This window comes from Coenobita brevimanus, chromosome 107 (assembly GCF_032717465.1).
Source record: "Coenobita brevimanus isolate Jiangsu-jjx chromosome 107, ASM3271746v2, whole genome shotgun sequence".
In the NCBI taxonomy this organism is placed as follows: domain Eukaryota; kingdom Metazoa; phylum Arthropoda; class Malacostraca; order Decapoda; family Coenobitidae; genus Coenobita; species Coenobita brevimanus.
Window position 1 is genome coordinate 28,821,099 of NC_137060.1, and position 11,880 is coordinate 28,832,978.

At 41.6% G+C, this 11,880-nt stretch overlaps 1 protein-coding gene across 1 annotated transcript in view; it reads left to right on the forward strand.

Moving 5' to 3' along the window:
* Window positions 1–10,852, forward strand: part of LOC145416770 (uncharacterized) — a 14,352-nt gene extending 3,500 nt beyond the window's left edge. The window contains exons 2-3 of the mRNA XM_080285692.1: window positions 8,255–8,440; window positions 9,539–10,852. Of these exons, the coding sequence (XP_080141818.1) occupies window positions 8,255–8,440; window positions 9,539–10,540 (1,188 nt within the window). The 3' untranslated portion in view covers window positions 10,541–10,852. The remainder of the gene's footprint in view (window positions 1–8,254; window positions 8,441–9,538) is intronic.
* The last annotated feature ends 1,028 nt before the right edge of the window (window positions 10,853–11,880 follow it).

An 11,880-nucleotide genomic window follows, 5' to 3' on the forward strand; every position in this document is an offset into this window, starting at 1 on the left:
ACTCTAGATGGAGGAAGATGATGAGTCGAGGTATACATATTTATTTTTTAGCTCTAACTTGGTCTAAAACTTTCATCTCTCTTGAATATTGAGTTTTTGACAAGAAATTAACACTAGAATATGACATTTTTTTGAAAGACGTTGATATGAACTATACGCTTTTCATCTTCACTTGGCCCAGACTTTCGTCCTCTTGCAGATTATTTCACGTAGCTCAGTGGCGGAAAAAGACAGTACGACGGCTCTACAACCTTCCCGCACCACTTCTTCGTGACTAGGATCATATTCTAGCGTTAATCTACAGCTACGGCTCAGGATTCAAGATAGGTAGATGGCAATTTTAGGCCAAGTAGGAGTAAGAATGGAATAGTCACGAAGAAGTGCTGTAGAAAGCATGTAGTCAGTGTAGTGTTATTTTGCGAGTTACGTGGAATAGACTGCAAAAGGACGAAAATCTGGGACAAACTGAGGTAAAAAAGAATATAGGAGAGAGAGAGAGAGAGAATGTGTGTGTGTGTGTGTGTGTGTGTGTGTGTGTGTGTGTGTGTGTGTGTGTGTGTGTGTGTGTGTGTGTGTGTGTGTGTGTGTGTGTGTGATTTTACATGCTAGCAACGTACGAAGCAGGAAGTGATTGATAACACACAAGGCCGTCACTGAACCACCTCAATATCCCTGAAATTGAGTCATGAACGTCGTGATAATGGAATGGGTTAATGAAGGCAGGTACACTCTTTTCACTCTAACTTGGCCTAAAACTGCCACATCTCCATCTTTCATGCTGAGTTGTAACAATGGATTACCACTGGGATTTATGTTAGTCCCAACGAGAGATAGGTTATGGAAGGGATGTAGTGTCACAGCATTGTCTTCTTCTGCCACTGAGCAACGTGAAATAAGCTGCAAAAGGATGAAAAATGAAAGCCAACGTGATTTTAAAAAGAGTACAGTCGAGTGGATTTCTTATGTCAGTCGTAAGAATTGGGCTGGCACCGGTTCGAATCTCTCTCTCTCTGTATGTATATATATATATATATATATATATATATATATATATATATATATATATATATATATATATGTATATATAATTTCCTGTGACACCCCACGGGATGCATAGGGCCTCAATGAACTCTCTCCACCAATATTTGTCTCTTGCCATCTCCTTCAGGTCCCACCAACACTCCTCTCCTGCTTCCTTTTTCATTGTCCTCAACCAGGTTTCCCTCGGCCTACCTCTATCTCTTCTTCCTCTAGCAGTCCACTCTGGCACATCATGTATTAAACTACCTTCTTTTCTGTATATGTGCCCCAGCCACTTCCAACAAGACAGTCTCACATATTCATTAACTGGTTCCACTCTCGTAATATCCCTTACTCTTGCATTTGTAACTCTGTCTTGCCACTTTACCTCAAGAATCCTTCTCAGTATTTTATTCTCAAATCCTAATACTTTCTGATCTGTTGCAATTGTACTGTACCATGACTCATGCCCATAAATTAAAATTGGTCTAACCATGGACTTGTAAATTTTCACTTTAGTATGTACCGAAAGCATATTATTATTCCAAACAGATTTCAACATTTCAACAGCTCGCCAAGCCTGTCTAATCCTCTCCTCAATTTCATTGTTTAATGATCCATTAGATGATACAATCGTTCCCAGATATTTAAAGTTTTCTACATTCTTCACCACATTATTCCCAATTACACAATTGATTTGGTTCTCCATGTTCATATATATATATATATATATATATATATATATATATATATATATATATATATATATATATATGTGAACGTGGAGAACCAAATCAATTGTGTAATTGGGAATAATGTGGTGAAGAATGTAGATATATATATATATATATATATATATATATATATATATATATATATATATATATATATATATATATATATATATATATATATACCTAGGCTGCTTCCCCCAAGGAAAGGGAGGTAGCCGAGACAGGACGACACACTCCCCATTTACTAATCCATTCAAACACATTCATTCGCATCTTAGCCCCAAAGGGTAGAACGGACAGATCCTCACCGCACCACACCGCACAAGGGTCAACTGAGCAATGCAATCTGTGACATCCGCAGCAGGGCCCGACAGCAGAGCTGGTTTACCCCTCCCCCATCATAACAGACTCATTCCCTTACCCGCACCTGACCTGAAATATATACACACAATTTAATATAAAGAGCTAGACAAAGTTTTCGTTTGTGCAACCGTTAATCACAACACGGTATGGCAAAAGTTTCTGGAAGTTCAAGATTAGGGGTGTGGTAGTGTGTTACGTGGTGTGGCAGTATGGGTGTGACAGTGTGGAAAGTGGCAGTTTGTGGTATGGCGGTGTCAGGTGTAGTTGTGTGTGGTGTGGCAATGTGTAATGCCGCAGTGTGTGGTGTCAAGGTGTGAGGTGTTACACATTCTTTACTACAAATTGACCTAAAATTAACGATAGATTAACACTAGAATATAATGTTAGTCACGAGGTAGTGCTATGGAAACTACACACAGCCGCAGCATCGCCTTATTCCGCTACTGAGCTAGGTGAAATAAGCTACAAAAGGACGGAAATCTGGGCCAAGTTAAGGTGATAGGAACTAGATTAGGGCACCTACCCTTCGCCACGCTGCGCAATTCCAGCTACTGCTCCTACTCTTACTACTACTACTACCACCTACTCTCGTCCCGAATTCTTCCACAAATATTCACCATCATCATCATCCATTAAAGTTTCTCCTTAGTCTGATGGGCGAGCAGACACAGACAGACAGACAGAGGAAGGGTGGCATTATTAAACGGTGAGCGCTAAGATGTGGACAAGACTCGTGTTTTCGATTAGTTTTGAAACATAATTCTGATAGGCCAAGCTTAATCTTTCCCTATCGCTGCTGACTACACTTTGCAATACCAATATCTAACCACTGCAGGTGTTGCATAAATGATTGAAAAAAATAAAATAAAACTAGTGGCCTGCATACACCATTGCTCTGGGTGATGGAGGTAACAAAGGACTCCACACATAGAGTAAGGAAGCTCCCTAACACCTCTTACTAAGCTATTTATTTCGCTTATTGTACGTTATTATCAACTTCAGTAGTGGTAGGTGGTGGCGACCATCATCCACTCACTCGATGTAGTGCTGTCTACTTTTTTCTTAGCCTTTATCATTCTTTTTCTGTGCCTGCCCTCCTCTCTTCCTATTTCTCCCATCCTTCCTGTCACTTCTTATTACTTTTCTTTCCTTTACAGGTGGCTTTACATTGAGTGACAAGCCAAATGGTTTCTTGTAAGCCAAGAAACCATTTACAACGCTGGGTGGTAACCATATAACCAAACCATACGTGCTCCCTACGTGTCAACAAGTGGGTTGGTGGAGGGTTTGTGCCCCTCCCCGTAAAACAAATAACTCAAAGTCAAATGGCTACCCCTTGCGGGATTATGGCGTCTGGCAATAGATAGATAGACAGATCAACTTCCGTGTTGCTTGAATCATTCTAATATTGCCTCTCTCCGCATAAATAAGGTACGCAATTATATAAACCAGTCGGATCGAAAAATCAATCGCTGAAGAAGAGGTGCTACAGAGCTTCCTTGCTCGACCAGAATACGAGCCTAAATTTTTCCAACCTCAATAAATTACAATATGTTCAATAACTAAATAAATAAATAAATAAATAACACAGATAAATTACTCACACAACGAAGAACACTGGTGAACGAAGAAGGAAGAGAATAACCGAGAAAATGCCTAAATGTTCCACTGTACTGTAAATGTTCTTTTCCTCTTAACGCAACTGTTATAAATGAAAGCCAAACTCTTTGGAATAACCACGAAACAATTTTGAAGTCTGTATTTTCCAGGAGCTGACCGATTTAAATTTTTTGCTTAACTGCATTTGATGATGAGGCTTAACAAGGCAATAAGATATCGTGGTTTCAATTTAAATCCAAGCTTTCACTTAAACTTGATGAAAAAAAAGCCGATTTAAAGATCTATAAGTTAAGATTTAAGTATGATCTATTGCTCCTCTGCTTGATATAAAAAATGACTTGGCAAAGTAACAAAATTCGGTTTAAATAAAAAAACCGAGTCTAACGCTTGAGTGACCGGTAAAACAGACCTAACGTTCAGATTCGGGAGTTACGATTCAAATCAGGTCTACTAAGGTAACTAAACGAACGACAGCACGACCCCTGCTTTTATCTACCTCCCGTCAGCTGACAATGTTTGGCGCGGTATCTGTTATCGTATCCGGGGGCCACGATTGGACTGGCTGGCGGTGAGATAAGAAATGTGCTGGAGACAAGATAAAGAAACGTTATCATTGGCTGTTAACGATATACAGGAGCGTTACCATTGGCTGCTGGTGATAGTTAATCCTTTCAGACCGACTACATTTTTATATTAATTCGAGTACCACCATGTTGAAGGGCTGAGATTGTATAATGAGGTGATTATAATGGAGGCTTTATCCAACCATCCAGTCCAAAAAGTCTCTCTGAACAATGAAATGGTGGTGGTGGTGGTGGTAGTGGTAGTAGTAGTAGTAGTAGTAGTAGTAGTAGTGGTGGTGGTGGTGGTGGTGGAAGTAATAGTAGTACTAGTAATAATAATGATTATAAAAATAATGAACAGCGAGAGCGAAATTGGATGGTGAGGAATTGGAAAATGTAAGTACGTTTAAGTACTTGGGTAGTGTGATGAGTAAGGATGGAGGTTTGGAGGGTGAAGTGCTTGAAAGGGTACAGCAGGGAAGAAAGGTTGCTGGTTCTTTGAAAGCAGTGATAAGAAACAGGGAAGTGAGCATGGAAGTGCAAAAGTTACTACATGACAGTATTGTGATACCAACTCTAACGTATGGAAGTGAAGCTTGGACGTTGTTGGAAGGACACAAGTCAAGAGTGAGAGCAGTGGAAATGAGTTATTTAAGAGGAGCCTATGGAGTCACATGGAGAGACAGGCTGACGAATGAGGATATAAAGAAGCGTTGTGGTGTTGATGTGGATGTGATAGGAAGTGTTATGAGGAACACACTGAGGTGGTTTGGCCATGTGGAAAGGATGGAGGGTGAAAGACTGACGAAGAGAGTGTATGTGAGTGAGGTGGAGGGGGGAAGAGGGAGGGGGAAGCCGAGGATGAGATGGAGGGATGGGGTGGAGAGGTATATGAGAGAGGGGGGTGTGAGTTGGGAGCAGGGCAGTGAAATGGCGGGGGACAGGACGACGTGGAGGCGATTTGTTTGTGGCCACCCCAAACGGGATTGAGGCGTCTGGCAATAGATAGATAGATAGAATAATAATAATAATAATAATAATAATAAAATAATAATAATAATAATATAATAATAATAATAATAATAATAATAATAATAATAATAATAAACCTACCACTCTAATCCTAAAGTCTCTCCCAATCTAAAAATAACCATCCAGTTATAGCAATACTAAATAAAAAATAAAACCGTGGTAGTGATGGTGTTAACGCTCCAAAAACATGTGTATGTATTGTATGGCGATGATGTCACCTCCTTATCGGGGACTGCAGCTCGTGTAACGTTTAAGTGTTTTATTTATAACGCAGATTAACCAATTTCTACCGCAAAAAAACAAGCGGCTAGTCGTAATGCTCGCGAATCATTTTGTTGTATGAAATTTTTTTAATATTCACTTTTTTACGCCTTTTCCCTATTCAGATGTTCACTTTGTACACTGTATGGTAGCGGTGTGAGCTGAAACAAAATATATACAATCAGTCTGAATCACAATTCAAGTTCAGGAGATAAAAAACTGTCTTCGTGTTGTTGGACACAATGGTGTGACATCATCAAGTTTACGTCACACGAGCGGCTTTTCTGGGAACGTACAGTATAACCAGCAAAACGTTCACAGGCTTCATCATAATATAATAACGAGAAAGTGGGCACACTTCTAAAAAAGTATTTGTCCTGAGTCGGCCACACATACCGACGTATTATATATACAGTATATATAGATAGATAGATAGATAGATAAAGAGAGGAGAGAGAGAGAGAGAGAGAGAGAGAGAGAGAGAGAGAGAGAGAGAGAGAGAGAGATAATATAATATCATAATTATTGATCTCTCCAAATCCAAATGAAATAATTCCTGAATAAAATGAATACAACCAAAAAGAACATCAATACAACAACGCAAGCAGTCGGCCGTGTTCATATACCATGCGAGACGCGACGCATACAGGTACGGTATCAGTGACGTCATGGTAGTGCATAATTCCGTTATGTTCCGACCTTGCCAGCACCACATCCGCCACCCGCCCCGCCCACACACCTGATAACACAAGATAAACCCGCTGATAAACCCGATGCTATCAGCTGATGCTGGGGAGGGGCGCAGCTGAGAGGGAAGAAGGAGGGGAAGACCGAAGACGAGATGGAGAGATGAGGGATAGTTAGAAGAAGGAGAAGAACGAGAATGAGGATGAGGGACAAGGTGAGGTGTATGGTGGCTGAGAGAGAGAGAGAGAGAGAGAGAGAGAGAGAGAGAGAGAGAGAGAGAGAGAGAGTACAGTATATGGGCGAGGAAGTTATGGAAGTGATGGTATGGGTGGAAGAAGCGGTAGACCAAGAACGAGGTGGAGGGGTGTATGAGGGAGTATGTAAAAGAAAAAGTGGAAAAAGAAGAGGCAGACCGAGAATGAGGCAAATGAAGAAAGCAGGCGAGTGAGTATGGACGTTTGGCGTGTTGTGAGTGGATAGATAGGTTGTTAATGAGTAGGGACAAGTTTATCCCGAGGTATTTTTCACACTAGTACTCCTAAAAGCTTTGAGATAGATGGAGGATAGATGGTGGATAGATAAATGGATGGATGAGTAGATGGATGGAGGATAGATGGAAGGGAGGAAGGAATAGATGTGAGAAGGAGGATGGCATGAATTATTATTATTATTTTTTTGAGTTATTCCTGCCAAACTCGACCCTAAACCTAACCCAACCAGAATCGCTACTGAGAGAGAGAGAGAGAGAGAGAGAGAGAGAGAGAGAGAGAATCGAAGGCAGTTTTGTAGCAGCCATCCCCAAACTCCGAAATTAGACGCTTTTCAGTTATCGTCTTCAATAATAGAAGTCTCCCCTAAGCTGTTAATATCTGAAGTAAAAATAAATAAAAAATCGTCTGTGGTAGCGAGAGAATATACTGTAATACAAAATCGTCCTGGAAATAAAATCGTCTGGTGGAAGCAAGAATACGATAAACATGACGCCATCGTACTGAAGGGGTGAGCGACCTTCAGGTGAAACAGTATCTCTCTAGACTGACGCTTCTTCACTGTCTTGGTTTCTTTCTCTCTCCCTCTCTCTCTCTCATCCACACCTTAATAATTGTCTCCCTCCTTTCCTTAGCTTCCCTCCTTCCTTCCGTCTCCTTCCCTCCCCTACCCCCTCCCTAACCTTCGCCTCCCATCTCACCCCCACCCAGACACACCCACCCCATCCTCCCTCTCCCTCCACCGCCACAATCTAACTCCCTTTTCCCCTCTCCTGCCATTTCACCCTCCTCCCTACTCTCACATACCCCCCACACCCTTTACCTCCACCCCTAACCCTTTCCTTCCCCCCACCACCCCCGTCCCCTTTCCTTCTCTTACACCTCCCCCTCCTTTCCTCTTTATTCCCACACACCATCCACACCCCCTTACCCTTCTCCCCCTCACCCCTCAGACTTCTCCCCCTCACCCCCCTCCCACACAAGTATATAAACACAGCCACAAAAATACACTCGCCACTCTCTGCTCATCTTGTCACCATGAAGGTAAGGTTCTAAGTTTTGTCTTGTAAACTAATTACATCCGATGACGTATTCTGAACTTCATTCTTAACAAGACAATTTTATTCAGCTCTAGAGACGCTTTTTGAACGTGAGAGGTTATATACGGCTTTCGTTCACTTATAACTACAAGAAATATTCCTAAAGCTTAATGAAACGGTCAGGAGGTGCCAAGAAGAACGTGAAAAAAATACACAACTGGGACTGAACAGGTTGATGCCTTGAATCCGAAGACGTCTTTATGCCCTCGTTGCAAGGCGCCAGGCTAATGGGAACAATGTGAGCTGCCCTTTTGGATGTTCATGAAGAAAACATTAGAGTTTGAATATGCACAAAAACATTATAAAAAAATTCCCTCAAATATCAACAAAAATATGACAATTTTCTGCTGTAGAGCCATAATGGTAATAATGCTACCGTCCTGCAGGTGGTAGTGGTGGTGCTGGTGGCGGTGGCTGGTGTGGCGGTGGTGAGGGCCCTTGATGGCACCTATGTGTTGGACTCCAGGGGTGTTCAGCTCCACCTTGGCCTCACCCCACCCTCAGACGTCCTGCAGAAGCACCGCCAGTACTCACAGGCCACACCCGCCGTCTACAACGCCTTCGGAGACACGGTGAGTCGCTCCAGCACTACGTACAACCACGCTGTAAATACGGTACAAACTTTTTAATCCAATATGGAACAAAAGTCTCGAAGCCTTCAAAATAACCCCCCTCGAAGAATGCTGAACAAAATTAAAGAACTGTTGGAAATACATTATGCACGAGTCACTACCTTTCACAGGCTTAATATACAGCTTCAGGACGCTATCATGGCAAATGATGTACGGGGCCAGAAGACTGCCATATTGAATTAGATATGTTATCATGAACGTGGTGGGTATTTCTTAGTTTTTGCAATCCACTCTATGGATTAATAAAATAAGCCATTATTACTAAAACACCTTACTTTCAACCAACACTGTACTGAATAAGGACCAGGTTTGTGATACTTCTGCTTTATGACAACATTCCTTGTGCTGTCAGATGCACTGTTAATTAGGTAATGAAATCGTTAAGATCAAATAACAACACATTGTACTACAGCTGTGTAGTAGTACAGTACAGTGCCATTTAATGCGCCATTTGCAAAAAATGATCCAATGAAATAACTACAAAACGTTCCACGTCCACAGACTAATAATGAAATACTTACCTTACAGGTCCAACCTTATGCAATACACAAAACAAGCCTAAGTATGCAGTATAACAATTGTGGTGTCCGGGTATTTTGTTACCAATTGCACTGTCACAATCACAGCCATCTCCCCCATACTGTTTTTCACCCTATCAGTAGCCTCAAACACCACAACTTGGTTATTCACTTCAACTATCTAGCCATTTGTGACAGAAGCTAAGTTTTTGCAACATCGCTGATCCACTTTAAATAAAAGGTGGTTTTCGATATGAATCATATTTCTGTTATTTTAGCTTCTGATACAATAATAATAATAATAATAATAATAAGAAGAAGAAGAAGAAGAAGAAGAAGAAGAAGAATCTACTCATTTGGATCTCAAAGACGCCAATTTTTTTTTTTTTGTAATTAACTAGCACTCAACATACGTTTACAGTTTTAAAGTTTCAAGAATTGTTATATAATTCATGGACAATAAAACTAATCACAACTGATAACTGTTACAATAAATACTAACCACAACTGTCCTTCCAAGGTGCCGGAATACGCCTGGGCCTACGAGGTTAACGCGCGTTCCACCGGGGACCAGAAGGCTGTGAGGGAGGAGCGTCGGGGGGACTACGTGCAGGGACAGTACAGTGTGGTGGACCCCGATGGCCTCCTGCGTGTGGTGGATTACTCAGTGGCTCCAGGGACGGGATTCAAGGCCACCGTTAACAAGGGCACCGCTGAACAGGACCACTCAGCAGCACGGCAGGATTTCAGCAATCGCTTCAGGAGTCAGCAGGGATTCCATGACACTTTCCAGACTCAGCGCTATAGCCAAGACAGCATCCAGAAACAGGACAGACTCCAGACTCAGCAAAGCCAGGCCCGCTTACAGAGTCAGCAATACAGCCAAGACCAGTTCCAGCAGGTGAATCTTGACCAGTTCCAGAACCAGTTTAGCCCAGGACAGTTCCAGGATGAAGGTCTCCGAAGCCAAGACCACTTGCAGAACGTGCTAAATAACCAAGCTAGATTCCAGAACCAGAAGTCTGGCCAGTTCCAGAACCAGCAGAGTTACCGCAGCCAGTTCCAAGATCAGCAGAATTACCAAAAGGAATTCCAAGATCAGGAGAACTACAGAAGGGATCAACAGAATTACCAAAGGGAATTACAGGATCAGCAGAATTACCAAAGGGAATTCCAGGATCAGCAGAACTACCAAGGGGAATTCGTTGACTCCCATGGGGCTCAGTTCGAGGAAGGCCGCCGCGCCACACTCTACGCCTCCATCCCTGGAACTCACATCATCATGAAGGCCACCGTTGATGGCTCTGATGTCCAAGGACGGGCCACCACACCTCAGACTCTCAGGTGGGACCCGCCTGATGCCAGGTACGACGATCAGGCCAGACGTTCCTCCTTCGACAGGGAACAGTCTGACCACAAGTTGCGTGATCGTTCCAGCACCGAGTTCCAGCAGCTCACCAGTGACCAAAGTGACTTGAATCGGAGCTTGCCTCCTGTCAGCGTTATCCTGGCCCGACAGTAGCCAACTCGGGGCATTTCTTATTAGTCCATTCTCGGTTTTCTGACTAAGATGTCTCAGTCCCTTGCAGTTGATATACTCATTATAACTGAAGTAAAGGCTTTGTTAAAGCTTCTCATTTCGGTTACAGTTCAATACATTTTGTCTTTTGTATCCCTATTAACCTTATAATCCTATGCATATGAACCATTAGCTTTAGAATACAGTGATGGTGAAAGTGTTGTAACTTCGCCTATAGTCTCCCATGGTTCACCCACTTCATGGTAAAGGTATGATCATTTTAGCCGTTTAAGCAAATGGGCCATAGGTGATATTGAAATTACTGGTATAAGAGCTTTACTCTTTTAAAAGGTATATTCCTTCACACTGCTACGAGACTACACTCAAATCAAGGCAAGACGTGTACATGTGTGCGTATATATATATATATATATATATATATATATATATATATATATATATATATATATATATATATATTTATAATGCTCTTAATTCTGGCGAGATTAACATCGATGAGATCACCACTGGTACTAGTAATGGAGAATCGAACACAAGGTATTCATATTAAACGTTTCTAAAGTAAAACTACTTTTACAGCGCTGGGCTGATGGCGAGGGGTCTTCAACTGTCTTACCAAGTTTCCGGATAGAATCTGACCTTGACTTCTTAGAGGACACAGCTTGTTATTCCTATTAAGCTTTAAGCTCTTGTTTCGCAGAGCTCTAAAGCATCAAATTTAGTAAAGTTTATGATCATAGGTTGCCTTTTATTTTATTCTTGTTGCCAGCTATCTGTGTATCAACCGATCATCTATGTATCTATCCATCTACCTATCCATCACGCTATTTAGTACCCTCATCTCAAGACACCATCCTCCCTAGCATATTCTCGCATATCATCTTGCTACTACCTGACGATTTCATTCACCACTGGGGGAACTGTAAGAGTAATAATAAAAGTAAATTAACACTGGAGTACGATGCTAATCACGAAGAAGTGCAATAGAATGAGTGAAGAGCCAGAGTATTGTCTTATTTTGGTACTGAGGTACGCGAGATAAACTGCAAAAGAACAATAAAATAAAAATAGGGACCAAGTGAAATGTAAAAAAATATTCCCAAAGAGGTCATCGTCAAACTGAGGGGGTTAAGCTGAAAAAAATCATCTAACGTCAGCAAGAATAGAATCCAACAATCGTCCTGACACTAAAATAATCAAAATAATAAAAATGAACTGGCGGCGGCAGAAGGGTTTAACATCAGATGTAGTTCTTTTTCAAGTGCCTTGCCACAGAAACGACTGGATCTTATTTTTACTGGACTACCTGTTTTTTTTTCCTA